The sequence below is a fragment of the Hyposmocoma kahamanoa genome, unplaced genomic scaffold (assembly GCF_003589595.1).
Source record: "Hyposmocoma kahamanoa isolate Upper Pololo Valley unplaced genomic scaffold, ASM358959v1 93, whole genome shotgun sequence".
Taxonomy (NCBI): Eukaryota; Metazoa; Arthropoda; class Insecta; order Lepidoptera; family Cosmopterigidae; genus Hyposmocoma; species Hyposmocoma kahamanoa.
The window spans coordinates 6,191,782-6,213,442 of NW_020654810.1; the positions used below are offsets into that span (position 1 = coordinate 6,191,782).

At 37.1% G+C, this 21,661-nt stretch overlaps 1 protein-coding gene across 2 annotated transcripts in view; it reads right to left on the reverse strand.

Annotated features, from left to right (window-relative positions):
• The window catches only part of LOC113237246 (serine/threonine-protein kinase NLK), a 239,800-nt gene that overhangs the window by 77,275 nt on the left and 140,864 nt on the right, over positions 1-21,661 (reverse strand). For both annotated transcript variants that reach the window (XM_026473620.1, XM_026473621.1), the window contains exons 2-3: positions 13,428-13,557; positions 8,515-8,570 (exon numbers count right to left, since the gene is read on the reverse strand). In XM_026473620.1, coding sequence (XP_026329405.1) covers positions 8,515-8,570; positions 13,428-13,557 — 186 coding nt within the window. The remainder of the gene's footprint in view (positions 1-8,514; positions 8,571-13,427; positions 13,558-21,661) is intronic.

Consider the following 21,661-nt stretch of genomic DNA (forward strand, 5'->3'; position numbering starts at 1 on the left):
ATGGTAATCAAAAAAACTGCTAACTTAATGTGATGGATTTCAACAAAAATAAACATGTGCGCTAAAACGGAATTGTAATATTCGATATGAAATGATTAATAAATAAAACGTTGCTGGGCAACCAAAGAAAGCAGGTGTAAAGAACATTTTTTATCAATGCTCACTGTTTAGGCTAGCTAGTAAGAGACAAATTATCATGTATCATCATGATTAACCCATTTACACGTTCCACTTCTGGGCACGGGTCTACTCTCAGACGAGGATTTAGCCGTTGTCCCAACGCGAATTGGGGACTTTACACATTTTTCGAAGGTTGTGAACCTTCTTCGACGACAAATATGGATAGCAAATTGTATAAAATAAAACACATATCCATTGCTGAGAACGGGTTTTCTCTAAAAGAAAGTCTTAGGGTACAGGGATCATAGGGGTAGTGAAATGTCTTCGCCTTGCAGGTTTACGATGTTTCCCTTCAACGTTAACAAGAGGTGTTTGCTACATGGATACGAAAAGTCGAATTCAAGCAATGGCAAGGGCTATTACACTAACAAACAATTAATTAAACGTTGGCGCGTGTGAAAATGGAAAGGATTGCCTCTCAAATGTGGCATGTGTTCTACAGTAGAGTTCAGGAGACTTAAGGCCTGGTGTGATTGCAAACGATTAAATTTGTTTTGTAGGCGGGTCAGCTTATCGTTCCATTTTCAATGAAAAGCCTTGCGCAAATGCGCGGGTTCAATTTTGTTGAGTGCTTATGAATGGTCGCAGATTTACAGATTTTAGTAATTATGAAGAGTGATGTGGAACATTGTGCTTCAGCGTAAGGACATGAAATATGAAACAAGTTAATCAGAACAAGTTTACAATTTTAATCAACAGAGATCGGAATAGGCGGACTACATTCATCTAAACTTTTCTTTTGTTATACACGTTTTAACTTACAATCACAAAACTCGTTGATACTGCTAAAATTACACACATGGGACTTGTCAACTTATGTCTCAGAGCGGCGAGAGATTTAAAGCTGCAACTGCCGTGGACAGGCGGGCGTGTCGGTTTATACCAAGTGCACGACTTGTACGTGCCGCCACTTGGTATCATAAAAAAACCCTAGTAAAGTGATTCTTACAACAATAATATCGGGGGATATCAGTTCAGAAGAAGGTTCAAAAAGTGTTAGCAAGATAAATCTTACCATTTTGCTATTTCTAAATTTGAGTCAATTAATCTTGCGGTAATTTTGGGGCGCCCCGTAGAATCGGCCATAGAACATTGTGACGGAGTCGTTGGAGACCAACACTGTAAACTACTGATAGAAGTATCGAGTCCTTAACTTTCCGCGATTGCTACACTGGAAATGAAATTATTTTTAGTAATCATAATATAACTATTTGATGACTAACATCATAGTGTAAGTATGGTAACTCCATAGAAACGCTTCTATGTTTGTACGCCCGCTTCGTGTCTTTTACGGACGCACACATACGCATAATCTCCTCCACAGCTTTTTGTAGATTTCTTTAAGGTAATAATTTGAGGCTATGGAGAACATGTTTTGAAATCTTCTGGGGTCCTACATAACCTTTCTAAAAACAATCTTATTTCAATGTAAGCTTAAAGTAAGCTTATTATAACATTACTCATATTCGTACCATGACAAACCTGTCACCCAAGTAATTTATTATTAATTAATGTATATGCTTGAAAAAAACAAATATACGCGATTTAAATCCGGAAAAATAGTTTCATTTCCTATGTGTAACAATCGCGAAAACCTAAGAACTCGAAATATATTATTACTAAAGTGATTGAAAGAACGAATGATTTCCCAATATTGTCTATTTCTTACTAAAAATAGGAAATAGATAACGCTATGTGAACTATATAATGCCATCTCTTTCTTTTTTGATGTTCCGAATCGTCTTATCGTAGTATAATGTTTAAATACTTAATGTTATTTACATTCAGAGAATTTTGACTGTTAAAAAAAGCGAAGTATTTAATAATAAAATCTCTCAAAATTACGTTGCCTTCAATAATTGTTCCGCATTTTCATGAAGAAAAATAAATAAAACAAGTCGAGTCTTGATAATCACGTGAATTCGGAACTATAGTCTACTGTCAACTGTTAGTTTTGCCAAGGAGCATATAGATGGCGCTGTGATAACTTTACGAAATAAACATCGCGTATTTTTATTTAACGAAAAATTATTTACTATGTGCTAATAAATAAAAAAATAATCAAAATATTGAATAGATATATGTAAATAAATAAGTTCAACTTAACTTTTAATCATTACAAATCAATATTAAGATAATAAAACTGAAAATAATATTGTTTCCATTGCATCCGTGTAACTATTATAAGATTGCAAAATTTGACATAAGAGCAATATTACTTTAATGTTAAAGTCGCGTCATAGTACGAACTCAGTGAATGAATAGTCACAAAGCTGTCAATAAAACATCATAGTTTTAACATTACAATGAGCTTACTTTAAGCGCGTTATGGTACGAAAAATCAATGTAACCATTAACACACCTTGTATCTGCAGCGACCTATATGAGTACGAAGCCAATTCAAGGATTTCTAGTTTTGGGATGACCTTGGGGAAAGGACAAAGGTGACACTTATACGTTTTCTTGACACCAAAGTCTAGTTACTTCATTTTTGAGTTTCGCGTATTTACTACTTTTAACGACTTCAAAAAAAGGAGGTTTTTTTTTGTGCATGTTACATGATTACTTGACATTTCTGAAAGGATTTTGATGATTCTTTTTCGTTTAAAAAAGGGTACCTCATAATAGTCCCATTCAAATTTGAAGGAAATATTCCACCCCTAAGGGTAGCAAATTAAGGGATGAATCCGGTTTATTGGACTTCACCCATTTTCTCCGTTAACTTATTTCAATAAAACTTTGCAAAAAGATGTAATTTCAGAAATTTTTGAGGTTGTATTTGTTTATAAAATATTTATATATAATTTATAATTATTGTCTTCTGTATGTTGTTTATATTATTCCTAATGATCGAAGTCCTGTTACGGGATTCAAGTGATTCAATCGCTTAATTGTATAAATAGACATTATTTATGTGATACAGAATCGAGTATAATCTTCTCTAATGCCATCGAGATAAGCAACGGTGCCTAAATCGATCGGCATTACGTTGAACTCCGGGGGATTTAATTCGCAGACAAGGGACAGTTGGGCAGAGCAATAAACGGGAAATCACAATCCCCTGCCTTTAAGAGGATTGTTTTATCAGGCCGCGTGCCCGCGTTACGTATTTGATAATATTGTTGATATCTCTGTCGTTTCATCAAACCTATTTAGTAGCAGTAGAGCTCCCTGTGAAAAAGTTCGTTCATGGAAGTACTGTCACCTTTCCTATCAGGAAACTGACGAACTACAATCTTAGATATAGTTTCTAGATATCATGACAAAGTTCATTGAACTCGGACTAGTTACTCACAGTTGTATCTAACTACGTGTATACGGTTTAGGTATGTTTACACTCGCTACACTATCCACTTGATATTACTGCAAATCACGCGCCCCCTAACAAGACGGCCACAGGTGATATCTGACTTAAAGGGTACGTTATATATCCATTATTCTCAGGTAAATAGCTTTCAAGCAGAAATAAAAAAAATAGTCTTGTTTATGCGTATTTCAGAGGACATAACCATGATATGTACCAACAAATAACGATAAGGAAGTAATCTTGTTTTATACCAAAATATTTACACAACAAAATAGAAACACGAAATAATCATAGCTCTGTCGCTATGTCGCATGTTTATGTTTATGACTGTACAACAACTCCTACTACGTATCAGAATTTATTATTCCAACGACGCCACCCAGTGCTTTGCCAACTTCCGACATTATTTTGATACACTATGTATAGATGATGCAAGAAAATCCAACATGTAAATTGCTGCACTGACACTCAATTAACAATACGCCTACTCTAAGGAACGCGTAAACATAACTCCAATGAACAAATTCCGAAAGACGACGACTTTAATCAAAATCCGACATAAAACACGTCGTGTAATGTAAACGACCGAAATAAATTTCGCTTTGACATTGTTACCAATTTGGAACAAAGAAAGGACGGTCCGCGATAGTTCGGTGACTTCTGACAACACATATGTCAACTGTACATGAATAAAGACATTTGAGACGTTGTCATCGGAGAAAATAACATGATGCACTATTCTTACAACAATTGTTTTACGCTTTACATTTGCGAAAAAGAAATTCCTGTTGAGACTTAATCTACGACGAGTGAATAAGACGAGATGTTACTGAAAACGTTGTGATTGCTATCGCACAATTAAGATTCAAAACTTTTCACTCCTAGACTACCCACACATTCTCAATAATCAAATCGATAATGTTGCAATGCAATTTACATTCCAAGCTACCGGCTTGTCTACTGCCGAGAAGTATAGAGTTATTAAGATATCGTAAAGGTCAAAGGTTGTTTTAAATAATACCCGCAGTATAGTTAATACATGAATAATGTAAACAGCCTAAATGTCCTTTCCGTAGAGCCCGTTTGGCCTCACAATTTTAACGCCTCCTTACATAGCTATGGCGCACAACGTGTCAAACTCGACTTATTGAAATTCAATCAATTCTGTCGTGCCCACGACACTTAGGCAATGGACCGCTAGGGCTCAATTCAATACCAGCTGGGCTCAGTTAAGTGCGTCTGCCAATTGTGCAATAACTTATGCCCAGCTTGTCTTGGCCCAGCTTCATGCTCATACAGACAAGTAGATATTAGATGATACGAGTTTTATATTAACAATGTAAATACGGATGTGTGCAACACTAAATGGAACAATTACGAGCGATTCTAAGATTGGAGCAGTAAATGCTATCTGCTAGAGCGCACGGCGGACCATGACGCGGCGAGGTTAAATCGGGCCAACCGGCCCACGCCAACCGCTAATTAGGAAGTGCACGCGCAAGGGCGCTGCACCGCATGCGCACGATGCGACGCCGATTCTCAAGCCACGCCGCGTTCGAACAAAGACCACACCACCGAACAAAAGACACCACTAATGTCACCCAAGAAAAAAAAACAACCAGAAGGACAAAAGAAACGCGCGCGGAACAAAGACAATAGCAGAATTACGAGCGTTATGCGTGTGCCATGCTGTGTGGACAAAAGCGTGTTGTATAAAATTATGTTTTGTTACGGCTTGACGCTGCCGGACAAAACTGAAGCGCACAAGATTATATTATATTATCATCCCAGCTGACCTTAATGCTCTTGCATTCGGCGCCAAGAGTTAGCACTCTTGGCGCCGAAGACTAGTGTCTAGAAGGTCTTATAATATTTTACAAAGAAAGTCAAAAATCTCTAATATGACGAATCTTCGGTCGAAATACAATTCGAATAACGTTTGGGAAATCCTAAAAAACTAGCGGAATTTTCTCTCACAAAGTCTGCAATGACAGCCAGAGGTGCTTAGTTGAAATCTTTGCTCGCCACTTCCCAAGTGCCAATTTTTCCTTCCTTTGTTTCCAGCAGCTGGCATTGTAACAGAAAGATAGTAAAATTCAGTTTAAAAGTTCATTTTTACTCAATTTATTGACTACAGCCGTTGAGTCGTCTTTGCAAAATTTTTTGATGAATATTTTACGTTGTTGCACATACCATAAAACTGCTCATCTGAGGTGTAATTGATGTATGGCTTCCGAGAGTCATGCGCTTGATGAGCCAGTTGAGTCACACGCTGAAAAACGTTTACACAAAGAATTTTGTATTGCAATAATGGCTTTGATGTGGAAAGGGAAGTGTGACTTGGGTTTATTGCGACGTACTTTCTTAAAACCGGTGCAGACGTCACAAAGGGGAACGCACAAAGAGATACTGCGTTTAGTTAACGGAAGCACTTAGTTAGTTCTATTTTAGTAATGCGTCGCGATGGGAAAGCGCCGAACTACTGCGAGAATATTAACAACTCATCGGCACACTTAAATGCTTCTTTATTACGATCCCTTCATAAGCGAAGTGAAATCTGTTCATAAAATTACTTATACATTTCTCAATTCATAAATATCCGATGAGTGATACTCCGATATTGAATGCGTCGTGAACTTGGTTTTAGTAAATTTAGGCGTCGGATTCTTCCCTCGCCTCGAAGTTTCCAACGAAAATCCCGGCAAACTCCTAGGATATTTTTCTTTTGTCTATCTTGTAGTTGCTTGTATTTTGATGAATCCTTTGGAAACTCTTTTCTATCTTAAGTTATTTATTTATTTAGATTATGATGTTGCCCAAAGCCAAGAGCAATGGGAAAAGAGGAGGGAGGACTTTGCCCAGCAGAGGAACAAACGAGCTCGTAAAAAAAACTGATTTAAGATCAATTTAGCTCGGTATTTTGGTATTCAAACTGGGTCCCAAAATGTTTTTAATTAGATCGTATATTCAAAATTGCGCATTGGTTTGCTTTTGAAGTTTGAGGTCAGGCAAGTTCCGAACTTCAAGTAAATGACGTCGTTACGTTACACACGCGAAAAGTGATTGTCAGCAGCGAGCTAAATAGCAATTTCGAATTTTCCAGTAGCGTTTTCCTTTGTTGGTAGTCTCGTTTCTCGCCGGTCGGAAGACGAAAGCGAGTGCTACCGAGAGGACGAGTACCATTCCAATTTCAATAAAAGTTGAAAGGGAATAAATTGTCGGTCGAGGGGCAACCCCCGAGATATTGTATTTCGGGAGCCAGCTGACGCCGAGCCCTTCATTTGAAATCACAAAAATAATGAAATAATTCCTACTGATCAAAGGAATTACTGGTGTTTATGCGTATTGGATGTAATTTATCTGTTTATGTAATTAGTTATATGCAACATTTCGGGTTATAACATTAATCATACATTATTAATTTATTTGTGTATATAAAAATAAATTTAAGCAAATTGGCCATTTGCATGAAAACCGGACGCCTGCAAGTTTGCCACATTAAAACTTAAGAAAAGATTGTTTAAAGAATACCAAAGATAACGAAGAAATAGGAAATAAAAAGGAAAGTATTAAAGAATACTGTAGTGATAAATAAATATATGGAGCTATAAAGTATCACAACAGAGAGCGTGATATAAAATTTGAGACATAAAGCTGTCAGTTATTTCAGTAGACGTTATACGGCGGGCCGGGGAAAATAAATCGTGGTAGTATCGAAGTGTGTCGAAATTGGTCACCGGAGCACAGGTGAAAATGGATGGAAACTTGACTCTGTAGCCGTTTCTAGGTTCAAAGACACCGTGAAATTGACGCTGACCCATCATTCATCACACTCACAACTTTTTGAGATGACATTGAGTGGGAAGCGCAAAAACTGTGTTCATAAAGTTTTGCGAGCGTCATTGTGGTTAGCCTTCCATCGCACAAAAATGTTGAAAAGGTCAAAATTCTGAATTTTTTTAATAGTAATTATTTGTGTCACAACATAATAACCGGAAGAACGCTCATTAACGATTATAAACGAAACAAGCGGAGCAATGAAACTGCACATTAAGATCTGTTTGTCCAAAAAAACAAACAGGGAAGGAGTAACCGTAAGAATGGTCGAGAACAGCCATGACCACCCGAAACATGTGTTAATCACTTGCGAAACCAGTATTGCAATGCAAAGCTTACACGACGTATCTAATTAAACAAATGTAAATAATAGAAATTGAGCATTACTGCGCTACGTTTTTGAAGGGTAAGTGTGTTGGCGAAACTACGGGCACATGGGACTTTGGGATCATCATTTCTTTGCGATTTAAAGCTCTGTTTGTCCCATTATATGGTATCACAAAAAACTTTTGTTCTATTTACACTACCGTAGTGAAATAATTCCTACTACAATAATATCGGGGAACATCAATTCAAACTAAAGTTAAAAAACAATGCATCTCAGATCTTAGCAATTTATGCCTTTGAGTGGCACTGCAACTGTTATGAGTGATTATGATTTATAATTATGAGGCATGTCGCTCACTATCAGGCGCACGATTTATTCGTCCCGTAATTTGGTATCATAGAAAAAGCCGTTATTTATAACTATATAGCCTCAATGAAACAAAAATTTAACTGTAAGATGTAGAAGGTAGATACAAGGACGAAGTCCATGTTTCAAGCGCTGACAGCAGTGACTGACGAAACTCAATAACGTGCAGAAAACAAAGCATCTCAACGAACCGTTTGAGACATCAAACTGCTTCCATTATTCAGCAAATGCCAACATTACGTCTGTTCAAAAACTTGAAAAGAATTTTATTTGAAGAGAGAATGCTCATTTTTCTTTTCTTATCTGTGTAATTGTAGCGAAGTTTTCGAAAATATTTCTTTTTTTAAAAGCCACAAACGCTTGCCGTTTATGATTTATCATTTTGTGTAAAACAAAAGTTGAGAAGTTGAGCTAAAACTCACCGAGTTCGATGCCCTCACATTTGCGTTATCGATTAAGATTCCTGAAATGTTTGTTTTTGATTTGAAAAGGATACATTTCCTGGAAGAAGTCGAGGCTTGGCGGCTGAAGGATATCTAACGCCGAAAGGACCTGCGAAAAAAGTATAATAAATTTACTAAATGGCAAATGTTTATTTAACAAAGCATAAGAAACATTATTAAAAATTACATCATTTTCTGTTTTGTCTTTTATTGTATATGAATTTTTTTGAAAAAATTTTTTCGACGTTTCATTTAGAGTTGAAAAATATCTTACTAAACGGGTATTCGAGTTTTTCTATAATGAAAATAAGTAATGTAATCAGTGACATAGTGCCCTTACAGGGTTTATGTTGGAGCATGTGAACTTTAACCCGTTCATGGGCAGTGACGCAGTTTACTGTAAAATTAAATATCAGAATAATGATAGTATTAGCGATGCGCGATTGCGAATGATTTCGATATTTCACTCGTTAGTAATTACTAAACCTGTTATTTGAATAACAAAATAGTAACTTAGTAATTTTGGTATTCGAATGAATTATCATTCATTACTAATTAGTATTATTAATCAATCGATTCCATAGAGCATTTCTGCCTAGCCCTCTCTGGTTAAATACTGTAAATGTGACGGGGACAGGGATTTATTTTGATATGAACATGGTGAATGATCTGGTGAAGTTCCGAGTAGCTCCAACATAATAATCATTCGACTCGTGCACCCGACGGAATGACAAAGGCATTCGATATAGGCAATTATTAGACTCGAATCCAACGATCGTACTTTGAATCGACCTAAGCGAATGATTTGCCCATTTGAATGATTAGGATTAGTAACATTTAAGTGACGAAATTCTGCGCCTAGTTGGACAGAAGCGTAAACTTTTGCAGATCATCAAATAGCGAAAAGTTCAGAATCTGGGTCTTGTGCTTAGGCATGACAGATACGAGCTTCTGCAACTGATAGTGATGGGAAAATCGCTGGTAAAAGGAAAGCTGGTTGTAGGAAAAAAATGTGGCTGAGGAATATACGAGAGTGGACTGGGATAGCGAGTGCCGCCCAACTGTTCACCCTTGGCAGAAATGAAGATAAATATGCTGAGCTGACTGCCAACCTTTACTAGTTGGAGAGGCACCTTAAGAAGTAGAAAAACATTCAAAGTCGCGCATCGCTATGGATGAAAAAAAAATCAACTACGGGCATTACAGTGCAATTTCCATGTGCTTTTCGTGTAGTTCCGCCTACTGTTTCTCCATAAAGAAATAGAAACAACGTACCTACTGACAAAATCTATTTGTACTGGTAAATTGTTTTCTTTGAACATTTTATACTGAATTATATAAGCACTACGGCACCCAGTATGCGGTACTATTTAAGTACTTACTGTCTATGAACGGGTTAAGACCTTTAACATCGAAACAACATGAATATGAACGGATATTTGAGAAATTTAAAAGTACAAAGACAACGCTACACCCACTGGGGCAAGATATAATAGAAAATTTAAACAAATAATATAATAGCTCTTCGTAATACAAAACTTAACATCTTTGTGAAGTACATCAAAATTAAACTGGGTGATTCTACAATACGTTTTTTTTATAATATCAAGTGACGGGACGAACAAGTAGTGCGCCTGGTGGTAAGCTACACGCCTGTCCATAACAGTTGCAGTGGCACTCAGAGCTTTAAATCGCAAAGATCTGAGGGACACTGCCACTGCGCCCGTCACCCTGAGCTATAAGTTGACAAGTCTCATGTGCCTGTAATTTCACAAGCATCCTTTTACCCTTCAAAACCGGAACACAGTAATGCTGACATTACTACTTGGCGGCAGAAATAGGTAAGGTGGCAGTACTACCCTGGACGAACTCTTTCACAAGGAGATCTGCTACTAAAAGCAAAAAACAAGTAAAAATCATTACCAGTTTAATAAACAGCTATATCTCTTTGTGACACGTCATTTGCCTAACAAAGCTTTCGCAGTAAACAATTGGACCCAATTTTCAGGTTTCGAGATTATATTACGTGTGAACGCAATATGGTTCAATTATTATCTCGTTAATTAATTATGTTTCGTACCCATTAAGTGAATATCTCGTGTGTGATTTGAATGAAAATTCATCGGAGGAAGAATGATTGGTGTAAAACCTTTCTGAATGGATTTAAGTTTATTGAATGGTAGGATGTTTTCAATTATTTTTTTATTCTATTTAATATAATTCAATTTAATATAAACTGTTTTAATCCTTCCTTATCAACATATACATACGTACCACAGCAAAGGGTTCCAATCACGCCCAGAAAATTTAAGAGTAAAATGCGGGTTAGGCACTTGAAACTTCGTCGTCAAGTTCTGTGAATCTTCTCAAACTTATTACTTTGTGAATATAATTAAAACATGATAGCTTGGTTATGAAAACGCTTGTACGATTCCGAGTTTGATTCTCACGAGTCTTTAATAGTATAAATCTGCTCTTGTATCATTCAAGTACCAAGTACAGGTTCTTAACAAATTTTAAACATGTTTGTTTCTCGTATTGTAGGTAAAATTATGTATTATATACATACAAAAATGTTTCAAATAGTTGCAAATTATCACGTTATTCGTGCTTGTTTACTTTTCCAGAAGGCAAACCCTTCCGGCAGAAATGTCCATTAAAGTCCTGGGCCGAGATCCGTGCTCATCTGGGCCTCAGGCCCACTTCTTAGCTTATAATACGAGTTAAGAGCCTTCACCCCATCCTTGTAAACAGATTGTAATATATTATGCATGATCAATTTAAATACGTAACATATTACGCAGAAGACGTCACTGTGTGTTTTTGACATGTTAAATAGCTTAACATAACCTCTCATGTTTATGAGTTAATTTAAGTTTATGACAGAAAGAAAATATTTAATCAAGCAGCTAAATACAAAAAGCAAAATAAAGAAAAATTAAAATTTTTTGTTCACGTTAAAGAAGTTTTCTGAGAAACAATTACGCAGAACGGTTGCGAGGAAGCTAATTATTGAAACGTTTTTATAGAGACGTTTTTAGTTTACCGGAAAGTAAAGATTGTTGCGATAAGGGTAATTTTTCTTAGTAGAGTTTGTTTGTTGTTAAGGGCAGTGTAAAATGTATTTTACGGGAAAAGATAATGATGCTTTGTAAATTTTCATTTATGTTGGACATTTTTAAAGGGTTAGAGCCATTAGCGACCTCAATTAAGAAAAGGGCTTCCCCGTCCATATTCCTGAGGGTGTTGTAAGTGGCTTATAAGGAATATTTGCAGGAAAATGAGAGCCGTGTCTCACTTGCTGTAAGATGTTCTTCAACTGCCAGTGCCGTGCATTATATGGTTTAAGGTGTGCAGTTATAATTCGTAACCTCGATAACAAAACTAACCATATTTAAGAAAGTAATTTTTGGAAAACTGGCAAAGTAATGGGTTGTTTAAAAAGTTCTTGCGGTAACATAAAGTTCCTGGTCAAAGTCAAAGTATAATAATCTTTATTTCATAGGTAAGCAAATTACACTTGAAATCGTCATACTGACGAAACTGCACTACGGCAGATTGCCCTGAGAAGAATGAGCAAGAAACTAGGGGTTGCTCTTTGTAAATATGCATTTGAATACATTCATCATTACAATATTTAATATAAAAATCTTAGATCGAGACTATCTGTAAGGCTTAACTGGCGCAAAGTCGAAGCGTTGCGACGCGTCATGTTTTTCGCCCATAGTATGATTCATCTCTATTTTCCCATTATTAAGGTACTAATATGTGTTATGCAAACACGGAATCTCGCGTCGACGTGCGCTTTCGCCGCCTTCGCCTTCGCCTTTTTGTCGTTGAAAACGACGAGATGCGACGCTTCGACACTGCCTCTGTGAGTTTGGCCTAAGAGCTAAATGGGTCACTACCATGGATTTTTTCATTCAAGTACACAGAAGCTGTATAATAATCTTTAGTATAAAATTTTTGACTAACTTTAACGGGGTAACTTTAAACAAAAAAAACTTTTTTCTTTTCTTTTTTCTACAGTCATTTGAAAATAATGTTTTAGCGCGCATTTTAAGAATAGTCGGGAAGTTTGAAGTTTATAATTATATGAAGTTTATATAAGAACCGGGGAATCGTAAAGGTGTCTTATTTCATCATGATAATACCCAATAACTTTTTAAAGAGAGGTTTGGTATTATCTTGATGACATGACATGACGGTTTTCTGTCAAAAACAATTGGAGTTATGTTTGAATGTGCTATTTCATCTATCGTACTTGCCGGACATAGTCCCTTCAAATTTTCACTTGCTTTGGTCTTTACGAAATTCGGACTTGATGAAATTAATTTGATGTTTTACAATAATACTTTGATACCGCACGGACTTTTTGGCCAACCGAATAGATTTAAAAAAATGTAAGCACGTGACAGCCATATGATCAAAGCATTTGATCAAATTTGGCATAACATCTATTTGATAGGAAAAATAATCTCACAAAAAAAGCGTTGCCCAAAAATATAACTTTTTGAGTTATGTTATTTTATTGTCGGATGTCATATGTATTATGCTTGACTGAATGAGACAATGAAGGACTCTTTAAATGGTTTCAAGAAAATCCCTTGTGAAATTTTTTACAATATGATACTATACAAAAGCGTCCACAGTACATTAGAACAAAACATCGAGACAAACAAAAGACAGTCCATCCAGCCAGCGGCTTGTATACTAGGTAGCAATATCTTTCAGGAAACCTTGAGTTGGCAGTATAAACAACATACACATCTATGTATGCCGCTTTGTTTGTTTAGTATTGGAAAGGATTATGTTTAATTGTCCAGATTACGTAGAAGCTAATACTTATTAACACCGTTGCAAAAGTTTCGGGAAATTTGCCGGAAATAAGCATCAATCTGAAAATGCGCTATTTTCGTTTAGTGATCGTGTTGGTTTCAATGTGCTATTTAAGAAGGAATCTTACGTTTTCATGTTTGAAGAAGCACAGCATCTTGAGCTCGCGGAAGACGCGCTTGGAGGACACGAGCGACTGGAACACGTTGGGCAGCTTTTTGAGCGCCACCCGTCGCCCGTCGCGCGGGTCTGTCACTGCCCTGTAGATAAAACATAGGGTTATTGAATACATTATATATTTGGAAAGACTCTTACGTCAAAAAGCAAATTCTTTAAGTATCGTAAATTAAATATCAAATTAGAAGTCAGGAAATTGGAGTGCACGAAAGGAGCCTCCCCGCATGACGTGTAATCCCTTTCCTGTACGGTGCGCTTGAAGAATAAACCGATGCTATTGTAAAAGTATTGTTGGTTCCAATTCCACAAAAACTAAGATTTTATCAGCCCTTTACACGTGACATGATGATATTACAATGACGACAGATTCGCCTGAGATGAACGAATGTTAAATATGAGTAATAAAATCATGGATTACTTCAATCATTCGAGATTATTTATATTAACAACTTAAACTTAGTCACGAAACAAAAACATTATTACTGTTTATCTGAACTAGCCGTTCAGATTTAGTTCATGAAACAAGCAATAACAAAGATCCGAAATAAGGCTCTCCAATAGTACAGGTACTATGGGCAGCTAGGTCGTGTATTTGCCTTAAAACTTTGTGTATTACAAGAAATTTTTGTTCTAATATAATACGGGACGAACAAATCGTGTTCTTAATGGTAAGCGATACGTCTGTCCATAACAGTTGCAGTGCCACTCAGAGCTTTAAATCACAAGGATCTGAGAGGCACTACCACTGCGTCCGATACCCTGAGGCATAAGTTGACAAGTCCCATGTGTTAGTAATTCACCAGCACCCTTACCCTTCGAAATTGGAACACAGTAATGCGCTTGGCGGCACAAATAGGTCTTCCCTGGACGAACTCTTTCACAAGGAGCTCTACTGCTAGGAAACATGAGTACGTAGTTAATAATGGTGGTTAACATTATATCTTTCGTTACATTAATTATGGACAATTAAGAGCAAATTAAGTTCGATACTTTAGACTGTTCTTATCGTAAGCGGCATAAAGTTAAATTTTAATTTTTTGGTGTCTAAGCTTGAGGTACTTGACCCAGTACAAGTGTATTAAAAAAGCTTTAAACAGATCAAAGAGGTTCAAACGTAGTGCGCGTTAATTATTAATTTAATTTTTCAACTATTCTGCCCTCATTATCATAACAGACGTAATCGTCATTTGTAGCTAAATTGAGTTATTAATATGTCTGGAATCAGCCAAACAAAATCTACGACTCCCTCTAACCGGTTTTATTATAATCTTATTTAGTTATGTTTTATTTTTAAGCAAAATCAGCGTAAGTGAAAAAAAAACTAGGTGCCAATATCTCGAAAGTTATCAAAATGCAAATGCGTTACTTTTGACAAGGACGGCAGTATTATTACCCCACTGCAGGGCAAAGGCCTTCCAGCCCTCCCTTCACTCGTCGTGATTCAACGCCGCTATTGGCCAAGATGCGGTGTTGGAGAAGGATGCTCCGTATACCGTGGACCGCTATAAGGACAAACCAATCCATAATTGAGCAGCTTCATGTCGCAGACAGACTTTCCACAATATGCTACCCTCTGGTAGCATAAGGGTTCTCTAATTCTAAAAAATTAAAAATAGATCTACAGTATTTTGGTCAGATTGCTCGCTAACGACCAGATAACCTTGACAAACTGGTTGTGCTGGGTAAAGTGGAGGGTAAGAGACTTCGCGATCGATTACCCAACCGATGGAGTGACCAAGTGACCGCCTTCACTGGCCTCCCTATAACAACTGCCCTGCGAGAGACCGAAGACAGAACCAGATGGAAGAAAATCGTCCATAAAGTCTCGAAAACCATTCATGGACACGACCTTTAGCAATGAAGATAACGACTAAGAAGATAGGCCAAGATCTCATATGAGCAACCTAGCTCGTTACGCCATGTCCTTCTGGGCCTTCCACGTCTCCAGCTTGCGTTGGATGGAGTCAATTCCATGATAATCTTTGCCCACAGCTCGATTAACGTGTGACATATGTATCCAGCCAAGTTCCATTTCAAGCTGACGGCTTTTAAAAAACATCAACTATTAGTATTTTAAAGCTCGGTGTACAGTTCCGTACCTAACAGTTTTACTCCCAAGATAATTTCATTTAATAACCATAGTAGAATAATGGACGTCCCAATTTCAAAGCTGTTCAAGTAACATATAAATATATACTATACACTAGACCTGAACTATATATAGACTAGTAGAACGTAGAATAATCTCGTTATCAGTGTTGCATAGTTACATTTCTTACAGTTTTCGTAAGTTTTGATGCTCTCGTGTAAAAAGTAACATTTGTTGTTAAGGCAATTTCCATACATTTTGAGAACGATTTTTATTAAATACAACAATATTTGTTATAGTAAATCCTAAATAAATATAATAATAGTTTACGAACGCACCAAAATTTCACGAGAAAGTAACTCAAAGATGGCATAAATAAAATTAAATCAAACAATTTATTGGTTATTAAGAATGATTTCCCTTGGCCATATTACGTTGGTTTTTTTTAATTAGGAAATCGAAATGTATGTCGTTGTAACTTAGAATATTTTATTAAAAAAAATACAAAAGCGTGTTTCAAATAACGAAACGTATTTTTCGACTCAAGGGCCCTGGCAACACAAGTCGTTATAACAAAGTAAAAACTATACGCCAGCAACATTATCGTTCAATTTATGATTGACGAGGCACTCGGTGTGTGAGTAAAGTACGTGTCTGGGCCAGCTGATGCAGATCTCAACGAGATAAATATTTTACGACGCCAGCACTGCAGAGTGCACCACGTAAATCCTTACTGCGGACCTTAAAATTTATGTGGGATAGTATCTGATGGACAGAGCGGATTTTGCGGATTGCGCATGGAATTTCATTACCTTGCTCGTTTAATATGGTAGATTTTATGTTTATAGGTCGGGCTTTACAACGTGTAGAGTGCAGACCCCATGTTGCTATGTAAAATCGATAAAGACGAGGCTTATGTTGCTTTCGAAAGTTGATAAATTTAAATAAAAGTTTGACGATTTCGGTAGTCCAGTGGTTAGTGTTGAGGGTGATTGGTGCGAAGGATTTGGGTTCGATTTCCGATAGGACAAATTTAGATAACGATATTGAAACTTGGTGCAGGTCTAAGTGTCGTAATTTTGGCATTCACAGTACAGGGAATTCTCTTGTTTGAGATCAAGTAACTAATGTAATTATCTGATGGATTATTATTATAAAGACGAGATTTTTGTTCAAAGATTTGCGGTCTTGTGAACTTGTACATTCGAACGGAATTAATTATTGGATTTAAATACAATTCAATCTCCTTGTTTACTGAGATCACGAATAATAGAATCTAACCAAATAAAGCCAATATACGCCTTATTGCTGAGCAACGACATCGTCTAACGAAAGGCTAGGCTACAGTTCACAAAGGGTCCAATTACGGGAAACTTCACTCGTTTGCCAAGGACTGTGAACCATCTTCAACGTGCAGGTTTTATTACAATGTTTCCTTAACGGTTAGTGAGAGGTATAGCTACTAAACACTTACAAATGTACATAACTTAAACATTAAGTAATAGATACCGACACAAGGTATTGGAACCATCGACCCGTCCTTTGAAAAGCAAATGTCCTCCCACTGAGCTACTACGATCGATGTAGGTATCCTTTCCATCATCGGGGGACTAGACGTGGGATGAGGTTCCACCCTAATGTTGTAGATATTCCCAGGATTCTCACGAAGCATTTCGCTTTTATATTGCGAGTGGCTAGGGAATGGGATTCCCTGCTTGCGGACTTGTTCCCCGAACGCTATAATTTGGACCTTTACAAAGCGAGAGTGAATAGGTATTATTTAGGTGTGCATGCTACATCGTCGACCTTATCGTCACATTCCATCAGATGAGATGGAGGTCAAATGCGCAATAAATTTTGTAAAAAAAATCATCGATTCAAAGTCAAATGTTATATACAGGTGTCTCTTGGCAACCGGAGGGAAATTAAATATTACAATATTCTATCTATCTATCCTATCTACAGATAGGGTATTTTGGTTCGTGAAGACATTCTTTTATTTTTAAAATCAACACTGCATTCAAAGATTTTTTTAAAGTTGCTTGCCTCATTTGGGAATAGAAAGCAAAAATTAAAAAATTGTAATTTTTATGATGCGGGTCGAAAGCGTCAATTATAAGGCCTCATTCGGTTTAAGTAACACAGTATTTTCGTTTAAAAACACTATGAAGTTTTACTTTTATAAATTAATTTGATTTTTTTTATATTCATCGACAAATGTCAGCGACATCGAGAATCGCAAGACAAATCGCCGGATATCGTAAAAGTTGTGTGTCGATCTAGTGACAACTTTGACACGCATCTCTTCAGTCCCTTCGAGACCATGGACATTGCAACACGTCGGAAACGTCGAGGTAAATAAAATAATAACATATTTATAAGCAATCAAGTCCCAGTTTTTTAAAATCAAATAATAAATCAAAATGTTTATTACATACAACAAAACATTAAAAAAGTTTCCATGTAGCAAAATATCCTGTCAACAATATTTAAGGCACTCTCCCTTCGTGTTCCATATACGCATACAAATACATGTTTACAAAAAAAAAATACATACAATAAACCAATTCTTTAGCAAAGAAAATGTTAGTATTTTACTTTACGTGGTCAAAATGGTAATGAATGTTAAAACTTGAGCCAGTACATTCATAAAACCCAAGGAGCTTCTAGCGTGTCCATAAAACGCGATACTTTTGCTTCTACACCGACGAATCCACTGTACTCTGCCACTGTGTTGAACAATGGCAGGAAACGTGTAGCATCGTCAGGTTCAATAACTTAATACGACTTTGGCATAAAGTATGACGCAATGAATTTTGATTACAACATTAGCAATGAAATTTGGGTCGCGCATTTCTAAAAGTTGACAAAGGTTTTTCATACAAGCGGACACACATAGCTAACCACAATTATCACCCAAACCACGAAAGATATAAATGAAGAGTCCTGGGAAAAAATGATCACTTGAGAAGAATTTTAAGAAAAAAAAAATTTATTTGGAGAACTTTTAAATATTGGCGAAAAAGACACGCACAAATAGGGGAGCCTGGTTTAAGACGACGCATTTAAGGTTTGAGACGGTGTAGAATGAAAACAAAAAGTGTTACAAAATGGGCTATTGTTTTATTTTATAGTCTACTTATCTGACTCGTACAAACTAACGTGAAAAGTAGTTATATTTAATAGTGTGGTTGTAATTAACAAAAAAGTGCAAAATGGGATTTGCGTACTCTTACACTGTACTATGGGTAAGAGTACGCATGTTAGTCGGCAAGAGTACGCATCACCTTTTTTGATAGGACTTCGTTTATCGGTTGCACAAATCACCTCCATACCTTTCTGGTAATGTGATTTTTTTGTCTCGGTATGCATGGGCCTTTGCTCATGGAGAGCTGAGAAGAGTCTACATGTGGCACGGATATACCTCAGTTACAGTGGTGGTGGTGCTTCAGGCGCACTTGCAGCCGATATTTCAGCCACATTCGGAGCACATGCGTCAGGTCTGTTATTTTAGAACGAGGCACAGCGACAGAAATTTTATTCAGAACTACACTATTCTAAAAGAATGGTATGAGAGTATGCGCGTACTCTTGCAACACGTCGAGTTGCGTACTCTTGTACACTTCAGCCATTTCAGAATAAAACTGCTACTAACCCCATATGTTGCAAGTTACCAGTATCGTTTGCAGTTCGACCTCTAGACGAGCTTTAGGTCGATTTCATACAAAGTCAGTTTTAAAAAAATATGCTTAGTTTAGTCTCAGTAACAATTTTAAAATACCAGAAAGTCTTATGCAAATACATCAAAATGTTCAAGCTTAGGTAGTTTCTTGGTTTTCAATAAATTTTGATAACATTTCCGCACAACAATCTCCACTTCCTAGCACTACAAAATGGCACTGAACTTAGTTGCGTAATGTAAATAAGTTTTCGGCAATCTACATTGCGTACTCTTACCACCAGGCTAACCTACTACCAGAAATAAAACCAATGCTGACATAAATGTATGTAACGCTATGCAATCCATTTTAACTAAAAAAACATTTATAAATCATTTTTAACTTTTCCAAAAATAAAAGCTTTTTTTCAGGACCTCATTAGCCTTTTTCTGTTTAGACAAAATACGCTCAGCGTTTACCGAACCGGATGGCGGTATTAACACAAAATGTTTTCAAATGTAGGCCATATAATTGATGTCGTTGTTTGGCACATTATAATTATACAAAATGTGATACATTGTTTACGAAATGAAAAATATTATAAAATCAACCCTGTTCTCAGAGGAATGAACTTGCTAAAGGGTAACAAAAACGTAACATGTAGACGTAGGTACAAATAATGTTATATAGTCGACAGACATTGTAAAGAGCTCCCGTACAAGGAAAGTGAACCAATGAACTTCGTTTGCAAGCGTTCAAATAAGTTTGCAAATGTGTACAGAAGTACACAGGATGTAAATAAAAAGATCCCATCATATCGTACCCTTTATCTCGAATGTACACATTTTACATTTTTAATGGAAAAAAGTTATTTACATAATAATAAAAGCGAAATATACTACTGATAATAATAAAGGCTGCTGTTGCCGGGCAACATCGCCTTCCCCAATTAAATTATCTTTTACGCCATGGGAGAGGTGAAAATTTAATTAGTATCGAATTAATTTCGGCGCATTTACTCAGATCTGAGCCAATTTAAAAAAGTTCGTAGCAGTAGAGCGCCTTGTGAAAGAATTCATCCAGGGAATACCTATTTCTGCCGCCAAGTAGTAATGTTAGCAGTGTTCTGGTTTTGAAGGGTAAAGGTGCTGGTAAAATTACAGGCACATGAGGCTTGTCTACTTATGTCTCAGAATGACGGGCGCAGTGGCAGTGCCCCTCAAATCTTTGCGATTTAAAGCTCTGAGTGGCACTTCCACTGTTATGGACAGGCGTGTATCTTATCATCAGGCGCACGATTTGTTCGTTCCATCACTTGAGACTATAAACAAACCTAAGCCTACGAAATATTGTTAGAATTTTGTATTGGATACTTCTTTCTTTGCGTGTCAATTAAGGTCAAGTGAGTCATTAAAAGAAAGTGATAAAAACGACACTAAACCGTTTATTCATTTTAATGAGATTCAATATCGTGCTCAACTACGATTAATTAGTTTACAATTCAGGACAAAGCGCGTCAAAATTGATTATTCAGCCTAATATTTGGTTCGGTAAACACTTGACCGAACATTACGCCGACTATTCGTATTCAACCACCGCGATGTGTACCTCAGTCCGCTACCGTGTTCCATAAGCTGGTTATGCACTAGCAAACAAACTTGAATGGGTGTATAGGTACAAGAATATGTAAGTATAACGCTGATCAGTCGTGAATGTGTTCATTCATTCCTGCGGTACGATAAGCGATGAAAGAGTATGCCGATGGGCGTGGTTTTTCGCTAAACTGTGCCGGATTTGTAGAACTTCGTTTTAAATTAAATGCACAAAATTCTACTTATGAAGGCTATCCATGGAGGTATCCTAAAGGCCTACACGTATGTTTTTTTTTTAAAACAGCGTTCCGGTAAGGGGGCTAATCATAAATATTAGTATTTAATCAATTGACATAACAGATGTCATTGTACCCTCGTTATGACAAATCCCTCTGCCCAGTAGCTGTCCCTATCTACTGACCCGAGAGGTAGGGTTTTCCGGAGAGACTACGGGTTCGACGACAAGGCCAGTGCGGCGGGCGTCCGGGCCAAGCCCTCCGCCAGTTATACGTCTTCACAGGCGTTACTGGCGGGCCCGGACTTGGGTATGGACTCGCCGGGGTTTGTGGTTAGCTGCAGGGACGAACATGTAGTCTGCCCCGGTAGTGTGTGACCGGGGCGTTCGTCCCGCGCGCAGCTAGCGCGGTCTAGTTGAGGGCCTGAGGTGAAGAGACGCGCGAGTCCCGTCAGTTGACCTTTAAGTCAGTGGTTATGTCCGGACATTGTTGGAGGACACTGCTATTTGGCATCTCCGACACTAGCCCGGAGAGCTAGTAGAGGATGAGCTAGACATCTTCCGGTCCGGATAAAGCACGTGCAAACGTGCTGATCCGGGATTAGAACCTGA